The sequence below is a fragment of the Eleginops maclovinus genome, chromosome 8 (assembly GCF_036324505.1).
Source record: "Eleginops maclovinus isolate JMC-PN-2008 ecotype Puerto Natales chromosome 8, JC_Emac_rtc_rv5, whole genome shotgun sequence".
Classification (NCBI taxonomy): Eukaryota; Metazoa; Chordata; class Actinopteri; order Perciformes; family Eleginopidae; genus Eleginops; species Eleginops maclovinus.
Window position 1 is genome coordinate 5,750,773 of NC_086356.1, and position 18,560 is coordinate 5,769,332.

Sequence of the window (18,560 nt, forward strand, 5' to 3'; positions counted from 1 at the left end):
AGGAAAACAAAAAGCCAACTACCTTGACCAGAATCTGGAAAATCCAACATACAAGTTTCTTTGAACTCTGTGTGTGAATAAGATTCTTGTCATTTATGATTTCCAGATTTGTGCGTTCACTGCCAGTGTTTCTAATTTTCCCTCATTTCTTAGGCATGACTTCCCCTCTACTTCCCAGCAGCGCACAAACAGGAAGGCAGGGCCCTTTTGTCTTCCTGATTTGTTGCGCTGAGGGATTTGTAATAAAGAACATGGAAGTAAACATTCAGATGAACTACAAACTTGTCACACGGTCTTGTCCTGTACAAAGGTACGGGTTTGATCGTGAATAACGTAACTCGTGTATATCGTTTAAGTTTACATGATGGGAGCAGCAGTAAAGAAACGTAGATCTGTCAAACAAAGGTTATTCAAAATGACTACATTAAATGGTGTTTTACTCCTGCACAACTTATGGGACTCGCAAAGAACTTGAATAAAGGGGGTGAACCACAATACCAGCAACTAGGTGGTCAATAACAATACTAGCAAAAACACATATTTCTCAAGACCATCTCAATTAGACAACAATCCTTTTGACCTCTCGACACACTTCCAAATTCACGTTAGAATACTGGTTTTAATTAGTTTATAATCCCTTGCCAAAATTTGCATTTTACAAGACTAAATTTACTAAAATTACACATTATTAACACATAATGATAACATGATTATAGTTTACCTTTGGCAAACATCTTTTATGATAGAATACTTTTTTTTAACCTAAACGCACCATAGTGCACCTCTATGGAGCTTCACTAAAAGCCTGCACTCACACATACATTTTTAACAATACGGACTCCGAAATGTATATATGCGCACTTAACACTTAATTATTTTGTGTACTAACAGTTTGTTTTAAAACCGTTACTTAGCTGTATATCGTTTTACTTTTTATTTCATATCCTGTGTGAATCTTTTTTTCTTCTCAATCTGTTGCTGCATAAACTCTCTCCCCACGGGGATTAATGAAAAGGTACATCTTATTTTATCTTACTTCATCCGCTGTTAACTGTTAATACCTAAAAGCTAAGTAGCTTACCACTGTCAATTTTAACACAGATTTGATCTTAGCAATGTATCATTATTGGGAGGGGGGGGGGGGATAGTGTGTGTCAGTAGTGAGTTAACTGCATCCCACACATATTATTTGGTTCATGGCGCTAATGGAAGCACTTAGTCTCGAGCCCTGACAGTACAATGCATTCTGCGATATTGTTTTCCTCAGCATTTTGGCAGAAGAAGTATTACTTTTTGTTCAATCCTTGCAACATAGTACAGATCCTGTAAACATGAAATGCATGACTAACAGTTAGCAAGACTGACAAATTGGCATCTACATTAATCAATGAGTCCAGACGGATCTCATCCACACATTCCCCCTCCTCTGACGGAGTGAAAGGAAAGAAGCTGCTTGCATCACTCAGGCTGTAAGTGCAGTCTGATGTAGTAGAGGATGAAATCTCTTGAAGGATTTATGAATCAGCATATGCCTCGTCTAGTGAAGAGAAAACATGAGATGTTGTTTACAGTCACTTTCATGTAAACCCTTTTCCCTCTTCCTTACGCATCTTCGAAAGAGTTTTTTGACAAATATTCGAAAGGAGTTTTTCTACTTGCTACAACAGTTGCGTGTGTATTCTGCTAAATCTGTTCCGTCAGTAATCCGGACCCTGCTCTGCCTCCCCTGCATGCTGTTATACGTGAATTTTTCCAGGAACATTTCAATATTTGATATGGCACCGGGTGTGAAAACTCCCTTGCTGTTTTGTTAATGTCCTCCAGACTTGAAAATCCATTGGACACCCTGTTCATTTCATTGGCGTTCTGAGATGTTTCAGGCAGTGCTTTCATGTCAGTCACTTCGGTAAAAATGCATCGCAGAACAACTTTGAGTAGAGACAGTCGTGTAGATGTTATACGGTGCTGCTTGTCCTGTTATTTTACTGCTGCAGCGTCCGTCAGGACATCTGTCAAAGTCTGTTTTTGGATGTCTGATAGCCAATGGGAGCGTGTGTCAGATCTGTCAGCCATGAAATTGTTGAGTGATGTCTAACACTGTTTTGATGTAGCTGCCTTTGTTCTTATGGTAACAAAAGGGAACTCGACCAAAATCCATAGAGCTATCATGGGACGATTTATGAGTAGAATTTCATTTTCAGACTCGTAAATACACGTTCATGATTTAACAGTTTTTTGCACTTTTACTTCAACGGCATGTCACAGGCGGATTGGTAATGAGGAGATCAAGCGGGGTGATATCCCTGAGGACAGTGTCCACTCCATAACCCTGTCAAACATTGTGTCACTCAGTCATCATTGTTTTATGTTGAAATGTAAAAAAGAACCTTAAAAACTACTAGAATTTAATAACATGGATACCAAAAATCAGTAGTGAGTATGATCTCCCTTGTGTGACATTCTTATTATCCTCGCATACTTTTCGAAAATTACTCGTGCAGATGCTTAGAGGAGACACGTGGAGGTTGGCCTCAAAGCTGCCATATGGGAAATCTTTCCTTTCAAATCATCAATAAAAAACAACTTTGAGTCGCACATCTGCATATCACCTGTGGAGGTGCCGCATTGATACATCATGGCACACGATAAAAGAATGATGCATAGGATAAACCTGGGTTTCCTGGCTTTCTTCTTTCCTATTGGTGCATTTGAGGGATTGGAAGAACCTCCATGATGGTGGAGAGAGGACACAAGAAGCACATTAAGTGAGCATAATAATAAATAAAAAAACACCCAATGCATGGAACTGAAGCCAACCAATCAAAATGATTTAGAAATGTACTTTAGGATTTGAAAAGTGAGGGGGAAATTGGGTTGTTACAATAATATATGCTGCCAAAAAGTCAGATTTTAAAGTCTTGTACTAGGAGTTTCCTGTTTACAATTGCAAATTAATGGAGGCATATAAACAATGTTAGACATAAAAACAAGTGTACTTATTAAATGAACATTAGAACTTCAATAGTGTTTTTGTGTTTGTTTTAAGCCTGTCTTAAAATCTAAATGTGTGATGAAAGCAGTAATCGTGTATGAATTAGAGGGGCCTTCATGAAAGGCACCCTCCTATAGCCTTATGGGAAATGGAGGATCCAGTGATTCCTTAGTTTGACTATATTAAACACTTAAAGTAAGGATCTTGTGATCTTTTTATTATTGATTATTTTTTGGTTTAATCTGACATTAGGTAGGTTCAATAAAACATCTCTTGAAAACCCATTCAAAAAAAAGATAAGCACTGAATGAACTTGTGTACATTCACAATCATGACATTATATTCAGCTCGTTTCTTTCTAAAATCTTCTTTTTTTAATCATCTTTTCTTCTCCTCCACAGTAATGTATCACGGATATATATATATGTGTATATATATATATATATGTTAACCATTTAACACAGAAAAGATGAGAGCCAGTAAATGTGGCTTTTGGAAACCCTTATATAAAGTTGGAATTTGCGTCTACAGATGTGCAAGGGAAACAAGATATCTTGTTTTGAACAGTACTTATCCACAGGTTGTTTAATGTTTTATGAAAATCTATATCTCTGTTTTGAGTTCTGCTGACATGCAAACAGTGCTTGTCGACGACGTGGTTACACATTAGGTAACATTCTGAGAGATAAAACATCTATCAGACATTTTCCCAGCCATTAAAGCGGGCCAAAGTCAACTTCTGGTCTCTCTTCTTCAGATAGTGTCAACATCTTAAGTGATAGCTCATGCAGTCAGATAACAAAGAGCAGTAAAGCTGTTATTAAGACTGTTAGAAAGTGATATTTTTCAGGTTGCGATCATTATGTAACGCTGCGGTGCCGCTGTGCTGGGGCATTCATTTTTACACTCCCACATACTAAATGTACTGGGTTCACGGATAATGACTATGCGAACAAGTAGGGTACGCAATCAACACATGCTTAATTATCACATAACACCGACGTATAATGAGTGATAATAGACTTGTTTGTTTTTCCATAAGCTCTAAATGCTCTTTTAACCCGGTGACCTTTGGCAGACAGATGGAGGCTAGGCAAACACAGCAATCTCTTGTTGTATTAGGCATAAAGAGGTCCTCTACATATGCTTGGGATCACATGTTAATCGCAATTCTCCAAGTAATGCATCTGTTTGCTCGTAAACCAAAGATACGACTCTGTGTTTATACATGTTTTTTGGACACTTGATACTGTCTGCTCGTCTGTTTTTTTTCGATTTGTGGTTGACAAAAAGTCAAAATAATAAAACTGGCAGTGCGTTGGTGTCGGATGAGACGCCCGGCTGTTGTGTAATCATCGAGCGAAATGCACACGTGCCCTTGCCGGTGTATCACAATACACGGAACAGATGGCGAAGAGGGGGGGTTGTTTAATAAACACAAATACATGCTTACAATCAGCTCGGGTTACAGGCAGCTGCTGCTTTGCTTTTGCCTTTGACATACATGTATAAAATCACAACCTAATGAACTCTTTGTGTAAAAAAAGGAATCACTGCGCAGAAGCCACATACATTTCAGAGTGGGGGGGGGGGGGGGACATCAGATTATACTTCATCACTCACCTGGGTGAATCTAAAAATGCTATAAGTCACAGCTGGCAGGTCAGAGACAGCCATTTAAATACAGCACACACAGATGCATGCATTTGTGCATGCTTGAGCAAAAACACAACCCTGGTTCCCTCAAAATGCAAACGGAGGGACAAACTGCAGTTTTTCCTCCCTGGCATTAATGCCGATGTCTCCCCAGGTGACGAGATCTTCGATTTAAGTCTATTCCCAGACGGGGACTAAATGTTCCAGAGCCTATAGATTGTTTCATAACGGTTTCAAAAGCTGGCACGTCAATGATTAACTCCTTCCTGGGTGAGCCTCCTGCTCCATCGTAATAGAATGATAGAATCGGAGGATGAAACCCTCTTTATTAGTCACATGCATGCACACAGCAGAGCACACACAGTGAAATTAGTCCTCTGCATTTAACCCATCCTAGTACTAGGAGCAGTGGGCAGCTATCGTGCAGCGCCCGGGGAGCAATGGGGAGGGGGGATTGGAGGTGTCCGGTGCCTTGCTCAAGGGCACCACAGCAGGGCCTAGGAGGTGAACTGGGACCTCTCCAAGTAGCAGTCCACTTTCCATATTTCAAGTCTGTTCGGGGACTTGAACCGGCGACCTTACGATTCCCAGTCCAAGCCCCTACTGACTGAGCCACTGCTGGACAATGAGGCCAGAAAGACAGGTGAAGCATTTAGTGAGGGTAAAAATATGGGGTGTTTAAAAAATACATGAAGCCTAAAAACTTTCAATTTTTGCACTTTAAGGTTGCTAATGTCTTTCTGCTGACTAATTCAAAGGGCCACTCCACCGATATTAAATATTACATTCAATTATCTTGGGACACATTGTTATAAAAGTCATCAAATTGTGTCAAATAACTTAAGATTTTAAGATATTGCGAGCATTTTGCCTCCTGAATGACTCATTTTTTATTGTATCAATGATCAAAATCAGTGATTTTCTTAATCAGCATTAGTACACATCATATTGCCCCCCTTAGGTTTGAAAATCTAATCAGTGTGACTGATAAAGGTCTGGTTAACTGAACCGCACAGTCAAAAAGAAGTCTGATAAACAACAACCAGAGATATGTCAATGCTGAGCCATCCAGTTTCCACTTTGACTTTACCCCCACCCGCCCCCCCGCTCTCTGGATCTCTCTTTTCCGCATCCCCATTTCAAAAGGCAGGCTACAACAGCTGCACAAACCTGTTAGTCAATTAGCTCAATGTCAGTGACTGTAATGGACTGGTGGACATGATGCCCCCGTGGCGTTTAGGGCGCTCTTTCACACCGGTCCATTGACTTGGCCGTGGGCATGGGCAGACAACTAAAAGGTCAACTTTCCGTCGCCATCGCCCGAGGTGTCCCTGCGTCAGTTAGTGAAAATAACATGATGCTTTCCGAGTCACTTGCTGAGCAGTCGGATAATCAGGTTTACCGAAAGCTTTAGGTTTGTTACTTGGGAGAGAAAATCAAGGCGGACGCTAATACATTGCTTTTGATCTCAGCAATTACCCTGGTCAGAACAATTATCTTAACCACTAGAAATTATCTAGTTAATGACCCGTTTTCAATTTCCCAAAACAACCACTCTTGTGTTCACTTAGATACGAGACTTCCTGTTTACCATCTGTTGTCCTGTTTGTTTGGTAAAACTCGCCACAGTCTGCTCCTTCAGGTCCTCCAGCTGCTAAGACCAGCATACTGTCCTGACAAGATATTTCCATTAGCCCCTGGATTACCATCACCACCCCCCCCCCCCCACCCACCAACTCTCTTTCTCCGTGCACCTTGTGAAGCGTCTCTCTGAGGAGAAAGCACGTGGGAGTTGCAAACACGTCTCCCCTCTCACATCCCAGCATGTACTGGCCTGCATTAGCACACTCGGGTGGGCCTGTTGCTGTGCAGCGGAGACATGTGACATTGGGAGGTCAGGGCGCTGCAACCCTCACAACCCCCCGCCCCCACCTCAATCGTGCACACATCTTCCTCAACCCTTCGTCCTTGACCCTTTTGCACCCTTGATTCCCTGTTCACCCTTTAAAGGGGCACAAAGGGCGGAGCCTGTGCAGAACGGGGCGGCAAGTGCTACGTTTTCTGACCTTCCACTTCATGAGATCGACTTCGGTGACATTCGGATCAAGCGCTCGGGTGCGCCGCCCCTCCCCTCAACCCTCGTCGCCGAGCCAGCTATAATGCCAAGCGTGTCCAATCGCTTTATCGTCAAAATACCGGACAGTCCTCTCCCCCTTTTGCCTCTCTCCTCTGCTAGCTCCTCACCCCTCCTTCGGGGGCAGTGGTGGGGACGCACACAGTCTGTGGCTGCCATTGCCCTTCAAATTCCCATCGAGTACAGAGGCAACTGACCATATTGAGAAGAGGAATGGCCCGGACTGCCGCTGACAGCATCAAGCTCCCTGTCCACTCTTAAAGGACACCTGAGCCCCTCACAACCCACTCAACACACGGGCCAGCGAACAAACAAGAAGTGGACAGAGACTGTGCTTTAACTAGGGCTGAACGATTTTGGAAAATAATCTAATTGCGATTTTTTTCCTCAATATTGCATTTGCGATTTAATATGCGATTATTTTTTCAAGGTCCTCCTCATGTATTTTTCAACAAACACAAGCAATAAATCAACCGTGATTACAATCGTGAACCTCGTGAGGTAGCAACAGTAGCGAGGCACGTTCTGCACAATACCTGACGTTGCGCAGCATCTTCCTTTTTAAAGCCAAAATAATTCCACACAACTGACGTGCCGCCCCTCTTTGGTACCAAACTTCCAGCCGTGCACTCTTCTGACGAGCCAGAGGCCATTGTGCAACAGGTTCAAGCGCAGCGTTGACTTCTTTCCCTGCCTAATTGGCTCCGCTCAGCTCGCTCGCAAGTCACGTGACCAGATCACGTAACCAGTGAAATCGCAGCCTTTGCGGTTGGAAAATCTTGTTTTGTCATATCGCGATATTATCGCAAATGCAATTAATCGTTCAGCCCTAGCTTTAACCTTACACTTTAAAAAGGAAGATAATAACTTTTAAAGGTCTCCTATTATGCTTTATTTGAACAATATATTGTAGGGCAATATCTATACAAAACTTGTCTGTGAAGTGTTTCGCTCAAAATACAAAACAGATCACCCATGGTAGCATGCCTTATACCCCTGTATTTCAGCCCTGTTCCTGAAGTGCTGATTCTGTGACTGTTGCTTTAAATTTGAGCTGACCTGAAGCTGGCCGCGCCCCTTTGGAGCGCATGCATTATCTCTCTGTCTGAAGAGAGAATATTCTAACGGAGATACTCAGCTAAACGCTGCCGTGATCAAACCCCATATTATGTTCCAAACCACATCAAGCATTATTTCACACTTCTCAGTGTTTACCACTAGAACAGTGACATTATATGTATAATATATACAACAACTCTAAGTCCGTCCTGCAGGCATCCTGCTGAACACACAGAGGTGCTGTGGAGGGGATTCAGCTCGCCGACTGTATATGGCGGATGATAGGTTGGGAGGTGTCACATGAGGGGGACGTTGCCAGGAGTTCAATTTAAAGCCAGCCCACATTTCCGTTATTACATCATAACCCAAGCAAATCTGAATCAGCTCGTTGGTACCCCTGTTTTTAGAGATGTGGGTAAGGACGAAAAGAGAGACGGGTTGTATTTTCTGACACTTTGTGAGTCTCCTTACACACCGGGGACTCATAGTTATGTATAAAAGACAGCCAAAAGTGCATTTCTTTACACAATAGGGGACCTTTAAGGCCAATGACCCAATGGCCAAAATGCTATAGTGACATTCTAAGCTGCTAAAGCCAAGAAAAAACGTCCCTGCATTCTTGCGCTGTTGGTTTTTATAATAGCCAAAGTGGCTTTGGATGTTGCAAGGAAATAACAACCGGGAAACGCACAAGAGAAAATAAAGACATAATAAATAAATCACAAAAATTGGCTTCTTCCTTTGGTCTGGCCTTGTCGAAATATCTGACCCCGCTGCCGTTAGCTGGTCCAGATGTTGAACGAAAAACGTTTTGGACTATCCCTCATTCTAGTGAGGGGAAGTAAAAACAAAGAAGAGGCTCCGTGACTAATGTTGTATCTCAACATTGTGTCTTCCTTGGTTCTTTGAGTCCACCTATCACAACATTGCGGGTAGATAATATTTTGTTTCAGGTTCATATTTCATGACTCATCCCCGCCTGAAGGGGGTATTTTTCTAAACATGAAGAACACATTTGCCAGTGTTTGTTTGCACTGTGTGTCTTTAGCCAGTCTTTGTCCAAATGTGACAAACACATGCAATTCTTTTCATATCCCAATCCTCCATTGTTTATCTGCGGTAAGAGGAGTCTGGTGCCCATCAACACTTAGTCAGCCTCAGTGAAATGAACATGGCATCAGGCTTAAGGAGACAGGGAACTAAGATATCTGGGTTAAGATGTACATATTCATTTATATTCATGCACTTCCTTAATTTGCCAATATATTTCAGTGGCATACCCCAACGTGCTTCACTGTGATTAACATACTGTTCTGTGTTAGGCAACATGGGGCCTGAAGAATGAGAACTTGCTTATTCATGTTTAATTGATGCTGATAAAATATGCAGGGATTCTTTTTTTTTATTCCGTTACAGATGCAATGCCTCACACACTGTACGGTAAACCTTACTCACGGGGTCAGAATCACCTCTGGGGAGAGCAGAGAGAATGTTTTACCTCATCTGCGTGAAACTGCATCTGATAGAATACATTACCCACATGCTAAATTTAACCGGGGGAAGCGACAGAAAATTAAAACAAAAGTTTGAAATAATACAATGAGCTGCCTCTGATTTAAAAAGGAACAATGGACACATTTGTATTCCGCTCACAAATTCATCAACTATCAAATTATGGTGTACTTGTGATCATTTAAAGTTAAATGTTGTTTTCTTTGCGTTGCCATGAGTATAATTTAGACCTATGATGATAGACTTTGAGAATTTTAACTCCACAACCCTCAACCGCACTATGGAGATGACAATGACTGGATGATAGAAGATATACGACCAGTTCCTGTCTGTGCCCCGTGTCCGCCTGCTCTCACCTCGCCCCTCCGCTGAGTTTGAGCCGCCGCAATGAGATAGCATTTCACTGTGATGGCGCGGCTGGAGGATTATAGGCTCAGAGAGTTTATCGAAGGCTTAATCGCTCTGATTTCTACTGACCCGCTCTGTGCCAGCAGCGAGAACTCCATCTCTGCAGAGGCATACTGGCTGCCGATGCGGGGGCAGCTGGCCACCGTGGGCTGTGGGACTTGGGGGAATCCCATTGGCAGTTATGATGGATAGGTGTTGTGGCTATTCAGTAAATCCCCATTAGAAAAAAGGGGAAGTGGTTCTCATCATTGCAAAAGAACTTCTGACTATCTTCTCAAAGACGCACCTATCAATATGTTCATCGCATTGGATCAAATGACTACATTTAGGAGTCAAAAGAGAGTCATCTTTGTCTGTTGGGGAGTTTGGGCATCTTTCTGTTCCTTGTTTTGTTTTTCTAGACTCCCCAGGAGGTTGTTTTTAGCAGAAAAGCTCTTCTAAGCCCACTGCATGAATCATGAGTCAACGTTAGTGTCTTCTGCTACATAGTGGAGAATAAAGCGGCTCTTAAAGAGACTGATATTTCGTTTGTCAGAAACTCCATGTTGATCTGGTTATTTTCATGTGTTTCCAAGCTCACATGTTTCTCAAATAACTAGAAACAGTAATACTTGATAAATTAAATGAATGCTGCTTTTGTACTGCTTTTATACTTAAGGTTCTGTAATAGTTCACTGTTAAAGCAATAAATCAACTAGAAACAATTCAAACATATTGCAAAACATGTTTACATAGAAATTCAAGTTTATATTCAATTGAATTTGACAAAAGTCGTATTCTTTTACATTAAACATCCGTCATCTGTTAACAAAAGACAAGTTTTTGAATATGCTGCTACAACATTGTATTTGATTAGACGACACATTTCTTAACAATAAGCCCTTTCTCTGTTGTGCATTTACATCTTGAATCCCATCCCATTTCCCATTTCAAACTAATTTAAAAGCATTTGTCAATTTTGAAGGGACTTCAAAATCACTTTGAGAGCAGTATGAGTGGCTTTTGTATATGTTGGGAACCACAGCCAATACATCTCAACGTATCTGATAAGAGTATTAAAACCTTAGACAGCCAATTAACTTAACAGTTTTGTCAGTTCTTATCCGAGTTATGACAAACCCCAGTCCCCTGGCCTCCAGTAAACCCCTACCGTAAAAAAGAAATTCAGAGATTAGCTACTTAAAATGAGTCTGGAAAGTTGGAGTTTGTGTATGAAAAATAACCTGTCCTGTTTGTATTAAATGAATGGGGGCCAGGGCCCATAATCTGCAGTTTGGCGTGCTCAGGCCCCTTTGGCTCCTGACCTAACAGGAAGCAGCCAGCGAGAGCGCTGACTCTGGCCAGCCAATTAGAGCATGGGGAGCACTGAACACGGCGAGGCTAACAAGCTCCCTCTCGGTGACCCTCCTCACCTCTGCAGGACCCCTCGATGGGAAATATGAGGAGCCGGGAGCCACTTTAACCCCCCGCAACCTCTCTCTTTAGCCTCCTTCGCCTGCCCACCCCAACCTCTAGTCTCAAACCCTGCTGTGTGACCACAAGGTCTACAAACACATGCTGCCTCTCTTCAGAGGCCCGCCACATGGCTTTTTTACTGCCGCGCTGATGCTAAAAGGCGCCACACAGAAAAACAATGCACATACACATTCCTTGCACGGAGTCGGAGCTGTGTGCATTTCCCTCTTGTTTACTCTGGCCCGGTTCTAGACGGAGGGGGCTACAGAGCCTCTTTCCAAGAGCTCTGAATAGTAAATGGGTTCCAAATTAATTGGCAGGATTTGGAAAGGCAGTGAGATAATTCGGGGGCACTGTAATGAAGTGGGACTGCCGTGACCGCTAATGTGGCTTGGCTTTGGGCATAAATACTATTTATTGGAGCAGAAACACCAACAGTTAAAAGTGGTGAATAAAAAGCTACCTGGTGGGTTACACTCAGAAACTACAGTGGGACGGTTGATGCGTTACCGACACACTGCAAACTAATGAAATAAAGAAAAAAGGGGGAGTCAGTAATAATCATCAACATCCAACACCCCAACCCCCTGTTTTCTCTGCAGGCTGAATTGGTCCCGTCATTTGGACCCTCGAAACACAGACCATATGTGGGTTCAGCCCTGGCAATCAGACTGCATAGTGGAGCAGGCGGCTGAGTTCATCAGGAAAAAATTAGCCCGCCGCTCTGCAAGCCTAGCTCCCATTGGCCAGTCACGCGGCCCGCTCCGTTTGAGGGCACCCCAGACATTCCTGCGGATAATCTTTTCCATTCCTCTGCTCAGCTCGGTGAGGACAGACCAAATCACAGCACAAGGCCTGCATTGTGAAAAGCCGTTTTCAAAAAAGCCCTGTTTTCAATGCCGTCTCTCTTTTATGCTCTCCCTCTCTCTCACCTCATACACCACAATTCCTAAAAAAAAAAAGTTTTTCCCATCATGACTCTCGTAAAAAACACTAAATGATTGCTTTTTTGAAAGAGGAAACGGCGAGGTCCCGGGCACAGAGTTTCTCACAGTCCAGTAAGAGTTTGTTTTTGAAAGCCCAAACAATGTGAAAACCGCAGAAACCGGAGCCCGGCCACATCAGTGTGCGGCGTGGAGTTCAGCAGATCGCTGCTGAATACGGCACCCCGGGCGAGGCTTCCCAGAAACCTCCTGCTTGGTCACCGGCCACCCCCCCACCCCCAAAGCAGCTTGTCATTGTGGCCGTTGTCGGGCAGCTGGAGCTCCGAGATTGGAGGACAATCACACAATCTGGGGACACTGGTGGATTTATAGCAACACGTTCCATAATTACACCCATGATTATTACAGGGTCTATAAACTTTAGACTCCAGAGCGGCTGTCCAACCTCCGCTGCTATTACTCAACAGTTACTTTCTTTCTAGAAGTACACTCTGGTCTTGGCTGCTCGGGGAGAATTAAACACACCACTGACTTTGTTTAACATCCCCCGCTGTGAAACTTAGAAGGTTTTTTTTCTTCTTTTCTCAACACTTCGTTTGCCCCTGGAACCGAGGTAGACAAAATAATCTAACATGACTCATACCCTAGTGTGCTTCAACTCTTAAAATAGCCACAACACAAAGAAGCAGAACCTTTGACACGCGTTGGGCAAGACTACACTCCTAATCCAGATGCTCCTAATTGTTGAGGAAACACGTCCACCCTTTACTGCAGGCTGTGACAGTAAAAAATGCTGCAATCAATCAAGATAGCTCGGTAAAATACACAAAGATGGGGGTGAGGTTGGTGAAAAGACAGCGCGCTTCACTGATCGTGCTGAAACTTGTCTGGGAAAAAAGTATTCCTGAGAAAGAGAGGGTAGTGGGTTCTTATCTTGCCTCCACTGAGACAGTAAAAAATCATATATTTTCCGAAGAGAATTAAAATTTTGCATCGCCTTTTTTTCTTAGTATGAGCAGTTTCCTTATAGAAAAACATGTTGTTGTTTCTCTAGAGATGTTTGAACATGCAGCAGGGACATAATTCCTGTCTACCCCGGTGATCTGTGTCCTGCTCTGAACTCTCCAGTTACAGAACGTTCCATGCAAAAACCAGACAATGTCAACTAAAAACTGTCTGGGTAACAGATATCTATAATTTGTAAAGGTTATCTCATTTAGGGATTTTAACGGTGGCCGTGATTATGATTCTTAAAGGCAAAACTTTCCCAAAAACGAAGAAAGACAAGGAAAGGTTAATATATTAAAGGTTAATATATTAAATAGCAAATTGTGAAATGTAACTGAATGGTTTTACTTATGTAAAAAGCTAAAGTTTATTCAGATTCTACAGCAGTACTGAAGTGATATTTTCTAGTCTACAAAATAAAGTAAACAGGAAATGGAATTTATCTTGGTTTAAGAAGTAAAGCACATAATTTCCGAATGTGTTTCATGCCTATTCCTGAACATTTGAAGTGTCTTCCCAAATTTGTTTTATGACAAATGTAGAACAGATTCAATGAAAACATTCAATAATATTTACGTGTACCTTTTTAAAATCCAATTAACCACTTCAATAAGGAAATTCCATGGATGCAGCTAAGAGCACTTAAAGTGGGGTAGAAAGGAATTGAATCAAGCAAAGCAGAAAGGGGCGATTCATGTGAAGTGCTGAGAGAAAATGGAAAAGAATAAACGGAGCCAATTCAAACAAGATGCAGAGGAAAAGCAATATGGTCCGCTTAGTAGTTCTCCATCAATAAATGGTGAAAGGGCATTCTATTTTTATACACAAAGTAGAAACTTTCAGAACTAAAAAAACACGTCAGAATAAACCTCAATGTAATTTCCATGTATGGGGAGAGTCTAGTTCAAGGATGTAAAATCAAAAATGTTAAAATAAAACAGCTGAGGAAATGTTGATATGTTTATATGACTTGGTCTTGCCATGCGAGTCATGCTCTCCTCACATGACATGCGGCTCAGCTGGTCGCAGCACTGACACTGCAAGAGTGGGGGGGGGGGGGGGGGCCTTTGGGGATGGAGTGATAAATGTATCAGCATCAACCACATGTTCTGCACAGCTCTGCTGCCTATTAATTAGCCGCATACCAGACAGTTTGAGAATATACGCTGGTGTGAGACCCTGCTTGCCTGTAAGGGAGGTGGAAGTGAGGGAGGGAGTGGGTGGGGAGAGGAAGGGGGCCGATCTAAGAGCAACACTGTTAACTTGTCCATCACTGGGGCTCAGCATGCAAAGACATCATTAAGCATAAAAAAAAACCAGACTGACTCCAAAGTGGCCCCCAGCCACACCTCAGACCGGAGGCCAAGTGTGTGTATTGTACAGAAAGCTGCACTTTCCAATGTAGGACAACACCAAGTATAATAAAAAAGTAGTTTAAAATGAAAGGTATTTCTAATCAACCCTAATAAATTCACACTGGTCAGTCATACCATTTTCATTAGTTTGATGTCTTCAAACTAATTTAATTGAATCAAATGCTATTTTGGATAATTAGATCGATAAGTGCATGAAGTCATGAGAAAAGCATTTGTTACGACAAGTGCATTTTCCCTAAAATGTACAAAAGATTGCCCTGCAAAACAACAACAATAATCAAGTAGCAAGAGGTATGTTCCTACGGTAACCTGAGGATGTGCGGCGCTGATGGAGGTGACACATGCCGCTGAAACAGGAACAAGCCTCGCCCGAGCGACCCCGCTGCATGGGAGGAGCCAACGAGCACTGGGGCTTCAGGAACCCTGCAATGAAAGACACAAAGAAGCATGTGAAATGGGAGAAAGGATGACATAAAGATACAAAAGCCATTGTTTGATGATGAACCCTTAACCCCTGGGAATCGTAGGGTTGCCGGTTCAAGTCCCCGAACAGACTTGAAATATGGAAAGTGGACTGCTACTTGGAGAGGTCCCAGTTCACCTCCTAGGCCCTGCTGTGGTGCCCTTGCGCAAGGCACCGGACACCTCCAATCCCCCCTCCCCATTGCTCCCCGGGCGCTGCACAATAGCTGCCCACTGCTCCTATTACTAGGATGGGTTAAATGCAGAGGACAAATTTCACTGTGTGTGCTCTGCTGAGTGCATGTATGTGACTAATAAAGAGGGTTTCATCCTCCGATTCTACTTCTACGTCTACTTCTAAAGAGTCGGCCGTCACGCCGGCGTGATCAGATCAACTGTTCAAGCCGGTTCCGCATAAAAACAACAATCCGGACAACATTCCCGGCTGCTTCTGTTGAAAGCACTGGATTGAAACTCTGTCAGTCTTTGTTTTATGCAAAGGTTGACAGAACTTTGAGTGATGAGTGAAAAACGCCTGCTATTTGTTCATAAGATTTGTATATAGGTTCATGATACCTCAAACAAACGTTTACATTACCATAGTGACATCCCCTGTATATATTTCTAGCTTTCAAAATGTTTAGTTGTGCATGTTTGAAAACAATATCATTTTAAAAGTCCGTTTTTACAAAAAAAATTTGGTGTGATTGAGGGTCCAAAATGTTCATATAGTATATCAAAATGAAAACAATAACTATCAGGTTGTATCTTTAAAAAAAAATAAAGATACCACACATTGACATGCTAAACCTGTCCTAATGGGTTTAGTAAGACAAAAAAAATAGAAGTAGCTTGAAAACCAGCAAATTAGCCCCAAGACTCTAAAGGGTTAAGCATTAAGAACTGCTGTAACTAAATGAAGACTCCAGCGGAAAAAGGCAAATGCCAGGAATGGGAATTTGCCTTTGGGGATCTAGAAGAAGAAGAAGACATACTTTATTAATCCCAAAAGGGAAAATTCAGTTTCCACTCTGTTGTCATACAGTTAAAGAATTAATGGAGGCGTCAGAGCAGTTGTAGTTTGGTGCCTTGGTTCCCAGGAGGTGTACAGGCAGCTCTCTGAATTCCAATTCCAAATCAAGTATGTTTTTATTGGACTGTACGGGGTCTGGAACCAATGACCATCCGGTTCCCATCCAGGTCTTCTACGAACTTATCTACAATCGCCCTTGTGGTACTAATGGTATGACGCGTGAGTTAAAAAATAAATTCCCACATAGTGCAACTATCAGACCCAGCCCACCTCTCTCATTTATAGTTCTTTAGGCAGCTGGCCCTCACTCTAATCTCACTGCTCATGCCCAGGGCAATGGCACCAGAGAGTGGACAGAATCTGCAGGATACTGGGTAAGTTCTGGCCTGGAGGAAGGCAAAAATCGGACCGGGAAGGGAAGTGAGGTCAGCAACCCTTAGTGGGCAAAATGCCAAATCTGCCCGAGGGGCTGGACGAGGCAGTCTTACTGTCTCTCTCGGGGGTCGCCGGGGTCATTTTCAATAGGGAAGTCATTATCCGGCACAATGAAGCAACTGAGTGGGCTGTACCCCCTACAGACAGGGATTCATCGGCCTATGACATCCAGCAAGAGAGAAACAGCAACAGATGAGGCTACAGTAGAATATTCTGCATATATTTCTTGGATCTAACATTTTAGGAGCATGTAAATGCAAGTAAATAGACCAGAAAGTTGGAACCTAATGCACCCTCAAACAAAAATGTGGCATACTATGACCCAATAGCACTGACATTAATGGCCTTAAGCAATTCCTGAATATCCCTCTATATACTATGGACTTAAAGTGCTATATGGGTGGCATTTTATCTCATGATTGACACTGCAAAAGCAGAAATGTCTGTATGAAGATCACTCTCCTCAGTCAGGAGGCTTCGCTGCGTCTTTATCGACTGGGTAGCTCATGCGGATCTCATCGGCATCGGCACGTCTCTGCAAATCCAAACTTTATTCATTCCTCATGAGGACCTTTAGATTTCCAGCAAACATCAAGAGCAGCAGGCGGCGGCGGACCCCCCCTGCCCCCCGTCAATGTGTTCTGAGCCCAATAAAGCGCCTTTATTTCCACCATGAAAAACATGTCACTCCGGATGAGCTCAGAGAATGACATTTAAAACAGGCAAAGGGATATTGAATTAGTTCCCCATGATAAGCTGTCTGGGATATGTTCTGCTCATAAGGGTGTGCAAGCGCGAGTGTGCAAGTGCGCGTGCACGTGCCGTTATGTCGATGTGTTCCCGTCCGATGCATTTCTCAGAGCTTTGATTAGCGTTACGGATGGAGCAAGCAAGTCTGGACCAGCAAAAGCAAATGCTGGCAGACTGAGATCACCCTGAGCGTCATGACTGAAATAAATCCAACAAAGAAGGAATTATGAATGTTTCATTACATTTCAAGTACACATGTTTCACCTCATACGCTTTATCGTGCCGTTTACTGGGCACAATAATGCTGTTGTTATTATCAGATGTTATGTCAACAATAGACAATAGCAGGGACTCTTGAACACATTATGGCTAGTATTAAGCATAAAGGCATGTTGGAAGAGCATGAGTACATTTTATTGACAATTATGTTTGATTTTAACGGCTTAAGATATACTTGTGTGATTTCGTGTTTGATTTTGATCTGAAAAAGCTGTGACCTTGTTGTCAATCATTATGGATTAGTTCACGCCAAAACACGATCACACATGTTTTTCCTCTTAGCTTGGTTGCAATTTATCAATTGAGATTGTTTCAGTATGTTTCTGCCTAATTACTGCCTATCACTAACCCCGTACAACAACTCTATAGCCATGGCAAACATGGTGGTGATACACTAGTTTCACTTTGTGTCATCATGCATACAAAAAATAGATAATCCAGATCCAGAATGTAGTGCTAACATTCAAAAGATCTGTGTGTGTATAAATGAGAGATAAACCATGTGTTTTTGTAAACTGCAAAGGAAAGACTCCTTAAATATGCACAGTTTCCTACTTTTCAAAGAGAGTAGCTATAAAAAAATATTTTAAAAATCTCTACTTGAGCGTCTCATTGCACTTCTCCAGTCCTAATAGAAAAGGTTCATGCACTTTTGTTTCTTTTATTTGTACCTGGAAAACCATGTCAAATTATTATAAATAGTCCTGTTCCATGTATAACTATCCGTAACATTCCCTCATCTTTCCAAAATGAATCAATTCTCCTGGAAAATGGCACATTCCTGGTTGTACAATAGGGGTCAAAGGGCAAACAATGACACATGTTGTATAGCTCCGAGCTATGTCACTGAACATTAAGGCATTAACATATGAGCCCAGGCTCCCAGTCAAACTGAACTTTTCCAAAATCAGGAATAAACTATGCAGACAGCAGCTCCACCCCCCCGCCAAAAAAAAAGAACGCAACAGTGCAAGCCATCCACTGGAGTAATGTTCCCATGAGACGGAGAGTTAAAAGAATGGTGTTCAAACCCTTTTTCACCTTAATAAGAAACGTT

At 42.4% G+C, this 18,560-nt stretch overlaps 1 protein-coding gene across 3 annotated transcripts in view; it reads right to left on the bottom strand.

The window, feature by feature from the left end:
- Positions 1-18,560, bottom strand: part of rxraa (retinoid X receptor, alpha a) — a 102,042-nt gene that overhangs the window by 59,412 nt on the left and 24,070 nt on the right. For 2 of the 3 annotated variants that reach the window (XM_063889303.1, XM_063889301.1), the window contains exon 2: positions 14,848-14,967. In XM_063889303.1, coding sequence (XP_063745373.1) covers positions 14,848-14,967 — 120 coding nt within the window. The remainder of the gene's footprint in view (positions 1-14,847; positions 14,968-18,560) is intronic. The other variant, XM_063889302.1, reaches the window with a different exon arrangement.